Source organism: Schistocerca cancellata, chromosome 8, assembly GCF_023864275.1.
Source record: "Schistocerca cancellata isolate TAMUIC-IGC-003103 chromosome 8, iqSchCanc2.1, whole genome shotgun sequence".
Taxonomy (NCBI): domain Eukaryota; kingdom Metazoa; phylum Arthropoda; class Insecta; order Orthoptera; family Acrididae; genus Schistocerca; species Schistocerca cancellata.
Window position 1 is genome coordinate 258,471,108 of NC_064633.1, and position 14,334 is coordinate 258,485,441.

General features: G+C 42.1%; 1 protein-coding gene across 1 annotated transcript in view; it reads left to right on the forward strand.

The window, feature by feature from the left end:
- Positions 1–13,957, forward strand: part of LOC126095072 (furin-like protease 2) — a 474,956-nt gene extending 460,999 nt beyond the window's left edge. The window contains exons 19-20 of the mRNA XM_049909754.1: positions 7,486–7,679; positions 11,521–13,957. Coding sequence (XP_049765711.1) covers positions 7,486–7,679; positions 11,521–11,685 — 359 coding nt within the window. The 3' untranslated portion in view covers positions 11,686–13,957. The remainder of the gene's footprint in view (positions 1–7,485; positions 7,680–11,520) is intronic.
- Positions 13,958–14,334: the final 377 nt, after the last annotated feature.

Below are 14,334 nucleotides of genomic sequence, written 5' to 3' on the forward strand. Positions count from 1 at the left end.
GCCCCTATGTCCCGACACCTACGCGCTGCTACCAGTGTCAGCGTTTCAATCACACTCGACAGTCTTGTTCCAATGCGGCTAAATGTGTCACTTGTGGCAGGGATGCCCATGAGGGTGACTGTCCACCTCCGTCTCCTCGCTGTGTGAACTGTCAAGGTGACCATGCCGCATCCTCCCGCGACTGTCCTGTCTATAAGGACGAACGTTGCATCCAAGAAATTCGTGTCAAAGAGAAAGTGTCCACCTCGGCTGCTCGCAAGCTATTGGCTAGTAGGAAGCCCACGCTGCTCCCAGCGGGGAAATATAGTACTGTCCTCGCCTCTCCTCGGACTACCCGGGAGGTCGCAACCCAGACATGCGATCTGACCTTCAGCACCACGGTCGTCCGTTCGGCCAGTGCTAAGATCGCGCGGTCGACGTCTCCTCTTCCTCCCATCACACCACAGACACCAGCCACTTCCTCAGCTTCTGCTAAGTCGAAGACCCCGAAGTCAGATGCACGGTCCTTCAAGAAGGAACCATCCCGTGCAGACTTCCTCCGTCCCTCGACCTCCCAGCCTTCGACCGGTACTTCCACCAAACGTCCTTCCAAAAAGGCGCATAGGAAGCACAGTTCTCCTTCTCCGCCACGGCGCATCTCTTCTCCTGCGCCACCCAGCGGTTGCCGCCCCAGGCCGTCATCCGTTTCGCCTGGCCGCACCGCCAGTAGCCGTACATCTGGCCGTTCACCGGCGGAGGAAGCTCCCCCTCCCGGCCATCCTCCCGAGATGGCCGATGACCCTATAGACCCCATGGACGATGACTGTCCGCCTACTGATAGCGGCGGCAGTGCTCGCTCGAAGCCAGGCCCTAAGCGGCCTTCGAGGTGACCCCTTCTCTCATCTTCCTTTTCTTACGATGGCACTTATTCACTGGAATATTCGCAGCATTCGCTCCAACCAAGAGGACTTGAAGTTGCTGCTCCGCTTGCATCGTCCGCTCGTCGTAGCCCTCCAGGAAACGAAGCTACGCCCATGCGATCACATTGCCTTGGCACACTACACCTCTGTGCGTTTTGACCTACCCCCTATGGTAGGAATCCCAGCTCATGGAGGGGTTATGTTGCTGGTCCGGAATGATATTTACTACGATCCCATCACATTGCACACCGGCCTGCAGGCAGTCGCCATCCGCCTTACTCTCCCCACTTTTACGTTTTCCTTTTGTACCGTTTACACTCCCTCGTCATCTGCCGTTACCAGGGCAGACATGATGCAACTTATTGCTCAGCTACCTGCACCGTTTTTGTTAACTGGAGACTTCAATGCCCACCATCCCCTTTGGGGTTCTCCAGCCTCCTGCCCGAGGGGCTCCTTGTTAGCAGACCTTTTCAACCAGCTCAATCTTGTCTGCCTTAATACTGGCGCCCCTACTTTTCTTTCGGACACATCTCATACCTATTCCCATTTAGACCTCTCTATATGTACTCCCCAACTTGCACGCCGGTTTGAGTGGTATGCACTTGCTGATACATATTCGAGCGACCACTTCCCGTGTGTTATCCATCTCCTGCAGCATACTCCCTCTCCGTGCTCCTCTAGTTGGACCATCTCCAAGGCAGACTGGGGGCTCTTCTCTTCCAGGGCGACCTTTCAGGATCAAACGTTCACAAGCTGCGATCGTCAGGTCGCACACCTCACGGAAGTCATTCTCGCTGCTGCTGAATATTCCATCCCTCACCCTACTTCTTCTCCACGTCGCGTACCGGTCCCCTGGTGGACCGCAGCATGTAGAGACGCTTTATGTGCTCGTCGACGTGCTTTACGCACCTTTAAACGCCACCCTACAGTGGCGAATTGTATTAATTATAAACGATTACGTGCTCAATGTCGTCGTATTATTAACGAAAGCAAGAAAGCCAGCTGGGCTGCTTTCACAAGCACCTTCAACAGTTTTACCCCTTCTTCTGTTGTCTGGGGTAGCCTGCGCCGGCTATCAGGCACTAAGGTCCACTCCCCAGTTTCTGGCTTGAAGGTCGCGAATGAAGTCCTTGTGGCCCCTGAGGCTGTCTCCAATGCCTTCGGCCGCTTTTTCGCCGAGGTTTCGAGCTCCGCTCATTACCACCCTGCCTTCCTCCCCCGCAAACAGGCAGAGGAGGCTAGGCCACCTGACTTTTGCTCCTCGAATTGTGAAAGTTACAATGCCCCATTCACCATGCGGGAACTCGAAACCGCACTTGGCCGATCACGGTCCTCCGCTCCAGGGCCTGATTCTATTCATGTTCAGATGCTGAAGAACCTTTCTCCTGCGGGTAAAGGTTTTCTTCTTCGTACATACAATCGCATCTGGATTGAGGGACATGTTCCCGCATGCTGGCGCGAGTCTATTGTTGTCCCGATTCCTAAGCCGGGGAAGGACAAGCACTTGCCTTCCAGTTATCGACCTATCTCACTTACCAGCTGTGTCTGTAAAGTGATGGAGCGAATGGTTAACTCTCGATTGGTTTGGCTGCTTGAGTCTCGACGCCTACTTACCAATGTCCAATGTGGATTTCGTAGGCGCCGCTCTGCTGTTGACCATCTGGTAACCTTGTCGACCTTCATTATGAATAACTTCTTGCGGAAGCGCCCGACCGCGGCTGTGTTCTTTGATTTGGAGAAGGCTTACGACACCTGTTGGAGGGCGGGCATTCTCCGCACCATGCATACATGGGGCCTTCGCGGTCGCCTCCCTCTTTTTATTCGTTCCTTTTTAATGGATCGACAGTTCAGGGTACGTGTGGGTTCTGTCCTGTCAGACACCTTTCGCCAGGAGAATGGGGTGCCACAGGGCTCAGTTTTGAGCGTCGCTCTGTTCGCCATCGCGATCAATCCAATAATGGATTGCCTCCCAGCTGATGTATCAGGCTCCCTTTTTGTGGACGATTTTACCATCTATTGCAGCGCGCAGCGTACACGTGTCCTGGAGCGCTGTCTTCAGCGTTCTCTTGACCGTCTTTACTCCTGGAGTGTCGCCAATGGCTTCCGTTTTTCTGCCGAGAAGACGGTCTGTATTAACTTCTGGCGCTACAAAGAGTTTCTCCCACCGTCCTTACGACTTGGTCCCGTTGCTCTCCCAATCGTGGAGACAACCAAATTTTTAGGTCTTACCTTTGACAGGAAACTTAGCTGGTCTCCACATGTGTCATATTTGGCCGCCCGTTGTACCCGTTCTTTAAATGTCCTCCGTGTTCTCAGTGGTATGTCGTGGGGTGCGGATCGAACCGTCCTACTTCGTCTATATCGGTCGATCGTCCGCTCCAAGCTGGATTATGGGAGCTTCGTATACTCCTCTGCACGGCCATCCATCTTACGCCGCCTCAACTCCAGACAACATCGGGGTTTACGACTTGCGATCGGAGCATTTTATACCAGTCCCGTAGAGAGTCTTCATGCTGACGCTGGCGAATTGCCACTCACTTACCGGCGCGATATACTGCTTTGTCGGTATGCCTGTCGGCTACTGTCAATGCCCGACCATCCGTCTTATCGTTCCTTTTTTGACGACTCTCTTGACCGTCAATACGGGTTGTATGTTTCTGCCCTGCTACCCCCTGGAGTTCGCTTTCGTCGCCTCCTTCAACACCTTAATTTTTCACTCCCTGCAACCTTTCGAGTGGGCGAGAGCCACACGCCACCTTGGCTCCAGGCTCAGGTCCGCGTTCACCTTGACCTCAGCTCGCTCCCAAAAGAGGTCACCCCCAGTTCGGTCTACCACTCCCGTTTTTTGGAACTTCGTTCGAAGTTCATCAACATAACTTTCATTTATACAGATGGCTCTAAGACCAATGACGGGGTCGGGTGCTCCTTTATAGTCGGGGCACAAAGTTTCCAATACCGGCTCCATGATCATTGTTCGGTCTTCACAGCTGAGCTCTTTGCCCTCTACCAGGCTGTTCTTTACATCTGCCGCCACCGACATTCTGCTTATGTCATCTGCTCAGATTCCCTGAGCGCCATCCAGAGCCTCAGTGATCCGTACCCGGTTCACCCTTTCGTACACCGGATCCAACGCTCTCTTCAGCGGCTGGTGGACGTCGGTCCGCCGGTTAGCTTTATGTGGGTTCCTGGCCATGTCGGTATCCCTGGGAACGAAGCTGCAGATGCCGCGGCCAAGGCTGCGGTCCTCCAGCCTCGGACAGCTTCTTGTTGTGTCCCTTCGTCCGATTTTAGCAGGGTCATTTGTCGGCGCGTTGTGTCGCTGTGGCATGCCGATTGGGCTGCACTTACCGACAACAAGCTTCGGGCCTTAAAACCTCTTCCCGTGGCTTGGACGTCCTCCTCACGCCCTTCTCGGCGGGAGGAGGTCGTTTTAGCAAGGTTAAGGATTGGACACTGCCGGTTCAGCCATCGCCATCTGCTGACGGCTGCGCCGGCGCCGTTCTGCCCATGTGGGCACTTGCTGACAGTTAGACACATTTTAATGTCCTGTCCCGATCTTAACCAACTGCGCCTCGATCTTAACCTGCCTAATACTTTCGATGCCGTTTTAGCGGATGACCCACGAGCAGCTGCTCGTGTTCTTTGTTTTATCAATTTGACAAACCTCGCTAAGGACATTTGATGTTGTTTTTTAATCCTATGCCTGTCAGTTTCTTTTAGCGTGTTTTCCCTTTTAGTTGTTGTCCACTTGTGCCTCGCGGTGCATTTTTAGAGTAGTCAGGGCGCTAATGACCATTGAAGATGTGCGCCCTAAAACCACAAAAAAAAAAGTCTCTCTCCGCCTCCCCCCCACCGCCTCCCCCTCTTCCCCCCTCCCCGACTTTCCCCCTCCCCTCCCCCCTCTTTCCCCCCTCCCCTCCCCCTCTTTCCCCCCTTCCCCTCACTCCCCCCTCCTAGAGAGAGAGAGAGAGAGAGAGAGAGAGAGAGAGAGAGAGAGAGAGAGAGAGAGAGAGAGAGAGGAATCAGTCAAGGTATCTAGTGTGGATTGTTGAGTAATAGACAGGCACACAACCAACAACTTTGTCCGCCGCTCGTGGTCTCACGGTAGCGTTCTCGCTTCCCGAGCACGGGGTCCCGGGTTCGATTCCCGGCGGGGTCAGGGATTTTCACCTGCCTCGAGATGACTGGGTGTTTGTGTTGTCCTCATCATTTCATCATCATCTAGGAAAGTGGCGAAATTGGACTGAGCAAAGACTGGGTAATTGTACGGGCGCTGATAACCACACAGTTGAGTGCCCCACAAACCAAACATCATCATCATCATCATCAACCAACAACTTGTAGCCATAATACATCTGGAAGGGTTTTAATGAAATTGATACAGTCATGAAAGCCTACTATGTGGTCTTGTTTGTAAATAAGTCCTATAAAATCACAAAGTTAACACTAGTTTTATTGTCTCAATGGTTTTTGGGATTTGAAAGAAAGACAAGGGTAGTTTGAGAAGTTTTCAGAATGGATTAGAACAAAATGACTTACCTCAATGAATGATTTTTTTTTCTCCAATATAGTCTTTCTGTACACTAATGCATTTGTTTCAGTGATGTTCTAGTACGTTGATCCCATCTTTAAAATTGCATTCCTTATGACTGCAAAATACCTATCGACTTCAGCTGTCAGTTCTTTGCCTCAAGAAAATATCCATTTATCTAGGAAAATTTTGAGCTTTGGGAAGAGATGGAAGTCTGATTTAGCCAAATCAGGTGAAGAAAGAAGGTGTAGCAACAAGTCATGTCTTAGTTCATGTGTTTTTCCCATGGCAACAACACCTGTCTATACCTTCCTGAAAGATGACCTCCCTTTTTGCCAGTCTTGGCCCTTTATATGGGTTGTTTACTGTAATTGATACATAAGATTATTGTCTCATAATTGTTTGCCCAGTGGGCAGATAATTTATCAGCAGAAACCCTTTCACATGCCAGAAAATGGGAAAATGGGACCATTCTTGCTGACAGTATTGACTCTGCTCTCATTGATGTTGGCAAATAAACATTTTTTCATTGCTTTGACTCATGTTTTGTCTCCGGAGTTTAGTAGTGGACCGAAGCTTCACCTGTGGTCACAAACTGGCACTGTTGTTTGTTTCCATTCTGATGTGTTCCTGATCATGTGTTAAGTCACAGCACCCATTTGGAATACAGTCTTCTCATATCGAATTCCACTGTTAAACTGGGATATGGCCTTTCAGAGGACATGCCTACAGTTTCAAAAATTTTTAACATTTTGGCAGCAATCAGCCATGACCACTTTATGCCCTTTTACAATAATTTCTGGGGTAGTGGAACACCTTGGTCAACCGCTACATGGATCATCATTTAAGCTGTCCTGACCAAATTTAAACTCATTTGTTCACTTAGCAACAGATGAATATGATGGAGCACAGTTCCCTGATGTGAATTTGTTTTCATAATTTTCTTTGTGAAGTATTTAATGGCTGCTTGAACATTGATTTTTTTTGCTATCGTCACAAATCACTACCTGGGAACAACTAAAAGACATTCACACTACAGATGTCTACCCATTTCATTGGTGTGTCACATGTTTACCCATGAAGAATGACTTGTTATTAAGTGGGAACCTCATTGTGCTAATGCTGATATCTTGTGGTGATTCTGTGAACATTTCAAACTACCCTCATTTGTCTTACAGTTCTGTGTTTTCACTGGCGTGGATGTAGAATTCATCTTATTATAAAAGGGAGACTGTGACAAGAACAGCATGGGGAGTATATTAATAGCTACACAAACTGAAATAAAATTGAGTAGTGGGGAGTGTGTTGATGATGGAGGAACAAAAGAAGGGGCAGACCTGCTGTTTGCAAAGATTGAGGCCATTGGCACTGTATGATTAAATTCAACAGGGACTTACCTGGGAATGCTATAGATATTGTAAGGTAGTTTAATTCTAAGACAGGAGTAGAAAGACATTAGATTTGAGGTGGCATGTGGAATGCTGTTTCAGTTGTTGCCAGGCAACAGCATCGTAACCATTGTATTATGTGTAAATGTTAATGTATATGTAAACAGTGTTAAAAATAGCTTATTATGGAAAGATATATTAACTATGTGAGAGAGTGTTGGTTTTAATTCATTTGTCTAAGCTTGTTTCATGTAGGGATTCTAATTTGTCATAGGAAAAAGCAAGCAATTTTTGTTAAAGCATTTTCATGCTGAGAAGGGCTTCTACTTTATACTTTACCTTAATGAAACAACAGTGTTGTTTCAAAGCAACAAAGAGAATGACAAATAATCTTATATGTGTAATTGCTTCATTACAATAGTGGAATGCTTATGCTTTCAAAAGTTAAGCTGAAGCTTTGTTTTTTAAATAAAAAATAGTAGGCATTAATTTTTTTTATTGTACTTAGCCTTTGAACAAATTTGTTTGGTTATGGCTTGACTGCTTTGTGTAAAATGAGAAGTATCTCGGATTCAGAATAGTTAATTGGTAATCACTGAAAATAAGGATAACACAAAAAAATTAATTTTGTTCTCTTGTAAAAACCTAAATTTATCGTTATTGCCAGGTGACTGCCAGAATGCATCACCTGCTGGGAAAAGAAGAACAGCTGCTTCTCGTGCTGAGCCTGTGGACATCAGTACAGAACAAGAAGGGACCTCGGTACATCCGCCAACTCCCTTTACAGCTGTAACAATACTTGCTGTTCTAGGCTGCATATCTGTCGTCGTTCTGTTTGCTATTATCTTTACTGTACTGCAGGTAAGAAATTCCATTGTTCTATTACTACTTTGGAAGTCTTAGTAAAACACTATGTAGATGATTTTCATTTGATGTGCATCTAACAAAAGAATGAGCTAATGTGACACAGTCCTTTCACTATGCCCTATTCCTCATTGCACTCCTCCCTCAGTATCTTTCTTCTATAACTAGTGGATGCATGTGGATAAAAACAGAGCTAACAGTTACAAAGAAAATTAAGAAAAGCAAAAAAGTTAGTTTTGCTCTGTTCACTGAACTTTTTAAACAATTTTTAATACTTTTGAGTACCAGTCATTGTTTTGAGTAGAACTTTTTTAAAGTTAATGATAATATATACCAAAGATTGCAAACTGCTTCTTCAATTAATGTAAGATAGTCTATAAAATGGGATGATGGGTATGTACATCAGGAAGATAGAATATTTGTCCCTCAGAACGTTTGAGTTAATTAGACAGTGTAGCATGTAGTGTGTGGCTGCATGTTGCCACGAAACAAAACTATACATGAGTTTACTATTTTAGAACCTGTACAGCCATGTATTGATTCTGAAATTGTTTCTGTGATTTTTCTCGTCAGTGGTTAATGTTTTTGTTCTAAACTTGCTTGTAGTACCAACAGACACTATCAAACACAAAGTCAACAGTCTTCAGTGAGAGATTAAACTAATAGTCCAGAAAATCAAACAATAATAGTTTCAGATCGAAATTAAAGAAAATCCAAGCACAACTACTTCATTGTGCAATGAGAAAATTAAGCACAATTCTATATAAGTCTTACGGTGGTGAAAACTATATGCTCATCACATTGAAGCATTATATGGAAATATTATACTAGCCCATGGGGTGTAAATAACTGGCCCACCATTCTAGTCATGCAGAAGTCTGGAAGCATGCCACCTCTATCCAACTAAAGTGCAAGTAAACAGCAACAGCGGTCAAAGCTTGCTTCATTGAGGCAGCTAGTGAAGGAAAAACTGAGAGCAAGGTAACTACTGGTTAGCCTTATATTGTCCTGTGCTGCAATTTTCCCACAAGCCATGGACCTTGTTGAGACAAAAGACTTGTGTGCCTCAGCAATACAGATAGCTGTATCATTGTTGCAACCACACGAGAGGGGTATCTGTGAAGAGACCAGACTAGTCTGTAGCTCCTGAAGAGGGGCAGCAGTGTCTGTAGTAGTTGTAGGGGCAACAGACAAGGTGACAGACTGATACGGGTTTCTAACATCAGCCAACATGGCCTTGCTGTGCTGGTACAGTGAATACTTGAAAACAAGGGAAAATAACAGCCATATTTTTTTTTCTCAATGGTATGAAACTCTACTGTATGGCTTAACAATGATGTCATCCTCTTGGGTATAATAATTTGGAGGTAAAATAATCTCCAACTTGAATCTCTGGTTAAGAACTAATCAGGAGGATGTCATCAGCAGCCGGCCGCGGTGGCCGTGCGGTTCTGGCGCTGCAGTCCGGAACCGCGGGACTGCTATGGTCGCAGGTTCGAATCCTGCCTCGGGCATGGGTGTGTGTGATGTCCTTAGGTTAGTCATCAGCAGCAAAAATAAAACTAGCATTCAGTGGGTCAAAGTGTGGAATCTTAGATCCTTAATGGAGTAGGGAGGTTAGAGAATTTAAAATGTGAAATGGATATGTTGAAGTTGGATACAATGGGAATTACGTTAAGTGAATGAATGTTCCATTGGTTCGTATTAGAATACCATTATAATCAATGAAAAGTGCTAATTTGCTTTTGTTCTACAATATTAATGTATTGTGTTAACCAGTTTTCAGCTTACAATGCCCTCATTAGTTATTAAATGACTTGTGTAAATGTCTGACGATGGCCTTATAAGCCAAAAACCAGGTGACACAATAAATTAATACTATAGAACAAAAGTAAATCAGCACTTTTTGTTTATTGTAGTGCGAATTAGCGAAGTTGAGTGGCAGGAGGAACAGGTCTTTCGGTCAGGTGGGTATAGGGTTATAAATACAAAATCAAACATGGGTATTAAATAATGAGTGGCATTAAGCTACTATGGCCAACTTACCTGTTTGATTACAGCTAAAATAGACACAAAGCCAACAATCGTCACAATAGTACATGTTTATATCCTCTTAAGGTGGTGATAAAAGAAATCATTCAGGTAGTTAAGGGAAACAAAAATCTGATTGTGATGGTCAGTGGAATTCTATAGTAGGGAAAGGAAGAAAAGGGAAAATAGTTGGAAAGCACGGGCTGAGGGAAAGGGATGGAAGAGGAAGCTGCCTTGAAGAATTTTGTGCAGACCATAATTTAATCAATGATAACACTTGCTTTAAGAATTGCGAAAGAGGGCTGTATATGTGGGAAAGACCTGGGCACACAGGAAGTTTCCAGACTGATTGTAATGGTAAGGCAGAGGTTTGAGATTTTAAATGGTAAGACATTTCTAGGTGCAGGTGTGGACTCTGACCATAATGTATGTATTGGTTATGAACTGCAGTGTAATATTGAAGAAATTACAAAGGGGTGGGAAATGGAGGAGGAGGGACCTGGATAAATTGAAGGAACTACATACTGTTCACAGTTTCAGAGGGACCTTTAGGGAATAATGAAATGAGACAAGTAAAAGGAATACAACACAAAACAGATGGGTAGCTCTGAGTGATAAAATAGGGAAAGCAGAAAACCACAAGGTCTAGTACAAATTCCTTGATAACCTAGGAGATACTAAATTTAAATAAGGAAAGGAGAAAATATAAAAATACAACAAACATAGCAGGAGAATGGAATACCGTTGTCTAAAAAATGAGATTGATAGGAAGTGTAAAATGGCAAAGCATGAATGGCTAGAAGTCAAATGCAAGACAGTAGTCTTAATGGTACAACTTGACTAAACAAAGGGAACAATCGATCAGACACATCCTGAGGCTTCAAGTAATTGTCAGTTCATTAATGGAAGAAAGTGTTTAGGGTAAAATTTGTAGGAGGAGAGAGAGGGATAAATAGTGTAAGCACCTGCCATTGGACATCAGCTGTGTTAGTTATGCAGAGATGAAGATGCCCATCACCACCACCACCACCAACAACAGCAACAACAACATGGAATTTCATTTTTTGGCCTGTGATATCAGCACCTCCCCAATCAGGGGTGGTCTCATCAGATATGAGTATGATTACTCAAAGTGATATGTTTGTATCTTCCATTTGCACATCCAATGGGATCACTGAAGTTTTCATATCCATTGATACGGTTTCAAATGTTTTAAGATCACATGCACTGAAGCTGAACTTTTAGAGTGCTATTTATATATTACAAAAGATCACATCAGACATTGTAGGCTGTAGAGTAATCCAAAAATTAGTGATAGGCTTTTTATTGAGCATTTTCAGTCATAATCTAAAAATTCACCATGCTACAAAGTTGTGTATGTAATTTTTGTTTCAAGATTATATTGTGTGCAAATATGGATATCTGCTCTGAACAATTACTTATCAAGTGCATCCTAAATTTCCAAAACAATTAAGCAGTTCATACACATCATATATAATTATGACATCCAATGAACAACTTACTAGACTCACCATATTGCTTTCATCAGACAAGTTGTCAATGAGTATTCTGCTTTAATTAGTACCAATGCCCATTCTCTGCCTGTCTCCTAAATGTGTTCATCCCTCTGTTGACTGGGTTGCCATAATATGTGACGGTTAGTATAAAGAAGCAAAGGAAAAAAAAAATTTACTTGTTTGTTTAATGCAAACATGTTGTAAAACAGTTCAGATAGCAATCATCATCATGTAACAACCACAGATTTATTGTTGTCATGGCTTCAAAATTGATGTTTACTTCTTTTCAGATAAAATCACAAACATGGAATGGTCTGAATAGATGCAGCAGTGGATATGAGAAACTTTCAAAACGGAAGTGCAAAGTTGGTGTAAACAAGGTATCTGTTGTTCCTGAAGATGGTGATTTTACAGAGGATGACGATGAGGAAGTACAGCTATTCACTAAAACGTAGTACTGAATTTCTGCTACTTCTAAGCAACTCGGGCGACAAATTCCTAAATAATAGGGGAGACTGTGAATATGTTAAAAGTCGAGCAGTTACCTCCTTTCAGGAGGGGGTAAATTACTGGGTGTATTATTGCCTCTTTTAGCTGCAGAAACCATTCTCCCCTTTATTTTACATTGTCACAACTGATATGAAGTGTTGGCTGACTCGGTAACTTCAATTTGGTCCCTGGAGTGATTAAATCTCTTTGGATGTCATCATTTACCTTCCTCATAGTACTGCCTGATGATGCTAATTGTTATTTTATGGATTGTGACTTTAATTATACCAAAATGACTTCCTGGTATTTTAGCATAAAATTTTATTTGAAAGAAACTGTTTTGTAAGTGGAAGATGTGAAGGTGCCCTACATACTCAAAAGTAAATCTGATGTGTAAAAACAGGAGACACAAAAATTTGGAAGTGTGTTAAGTGCCTATAAATGCATGTATCATCCTCAAGGATAAGTGTAGATCTTAGGAATAATAATTAAGCAGAATATGCCAAAATTTTTTTAAACAGTTACGTGGGATCAGACGAGCTGCTGCTCTTCCTAGCTATGTTTACAATGGCAGCAATTAGAACTCCAGGACTGGTCACTGTGAAGTTGTGTTTCTCATGGAGCAACTGTACTGTACTGGAACATCATTGGCTGTAGAAGAATCTCTTTTGTATGAGCAGTTTCCATAACCCAATAATATTTTTATTTTTATATTTTGCTATCATTTATTTCTTTAAAACCTTACTCAAGATAGCTTTAAAACAGTATGTTATTGCAGCTTACTGTTATCAAAACATAGATGTGCAAAAATATATTTTTATTCTTGTGATTGTAGTTTGTACATTGAAAGCAGGAATTCATTTTTATAAAAAGTCCAAATTATGAAATAAATGGAAATATATTACATTTACCTTGCAGTTTGAAATGTGTCTATTAATCCTTTGTTGTCATAAATAAGCGTTCCAGTGGAATAAAAAGTTTTAATTTATCTGTTGTCTGTCTAAAAGTTTTATAGTTCCAAACTTTAAATTAGTAGTGTATGACCAAGGTGAGAAAAGTATCCCTAGTGCTAAGAAAAAAGAACAGGTGAAAAGTGGAAATGAGTGAGTAGTTGTGATATTTGTGTGTTTGTCTATGGAAGAAATCGGATATTGAGTGTAAGTGTTAATACCAAGTGTGATCATTTGCTTTTACCATAATGATACAGATTGCTGGTGGTACTTTAAATTATTGTCTCATGAGATGTTTCATGACAATGGTGTGATATGAGCTACTGATGGAAAAATTAAAATAAATCATTTATTCATCATGGCTGTTAGGTAGTAAGATAATGAAGCAGTTTACCAGCGGGCAAATTGGCTTTCCTAAGCATGTACCTTGCAGTGCAGGTAATATAGTTACATAATAAATGTGTTGATCTTTATGTCAAGGTGTGTTTTAAATAACAAAACATAAATCGTAAGACTTTATGTACCATAGCCTTGACATGTAATAAAATTTAATAAATTATATTGATATTTTTATTAATAAAATGATTTTTGAATATAATGAAAATAAAATAATAATATATGTAGTTTTAATTTTTTCTGTAATTTTCTGTGTTACTTTGTTTCATCTTGATACTAGTATAGCTTCCAGAACGTTCACAGATTGAATTAAAGAGTACAAGTAATGTAAATTACTGTGTACATAAATGTAAAAAAGTGTTTGTACATGAGTGAGATAAAAGGCTTAAATATTTATATACATATATATATATTTGTATTATGTGAAAAATACTGTAACATATCATTATGTGGTTTAGGGTTCCAGTGAATGTATGATGCACACAATGGAAACAGAGTATGAGATGAAGAATTGAAATAAATTGAAGCTTTAAAACATGTATTTTATGTGGATGCATGAGTTGCTTGTAATTTTGTTCAAGAAGAATCGAATTTTATTCTTTCTCATGCACCACAATCCACCAGACATTCCATAATTGTTATATTATAAAAGTCACTCTTTAGGTATAAGGAAATTATTCTTAACCATTATGTCAGTAATTTTTTTTTTTTTTTTTTTTTGTTCTGTTGTGTGCTAAATATATTTTTGTCAACCTTAAATGCATTTGCTTTACTCATTCATTAATGTTGAGAATTATAATGGTTAAAAAAAAAACTAAACAGTGAAACATCTAAGGTGGAACACTCAAGTAATTAAATCTTACATGTGGCATTGTAAATAATGAATGGAAGAGACCATACTGAATTAATGGATTCTTTAACAGTAACTCTCATAAAAAGTTGTATGAATGTGAAAGTGGTATCAGTTCGAACTTCTCTGGTAACTCATTGTCAGCTCCCTCTCCATTTAGAGACGATGCACAATTCACTGTCATGATGTGGCTAAGGCTAACTGATGTAGGGGCCTACCTCATTTGGCAAATTGTTGAGGAATGCTTAGTTGACAGTCCCACTGCTTGCAGCGATTAAACTTGAAATTGAAATTATACCCATGAACATCTTTCTATTTCAAGAAGAGAGAGAAGACTGTTGTAACCAGAGTTGCTGCTGTGATCCATTGTCATACCTCCATGAATAACACACATAAGTAGTATTTAATACAATTTGTTG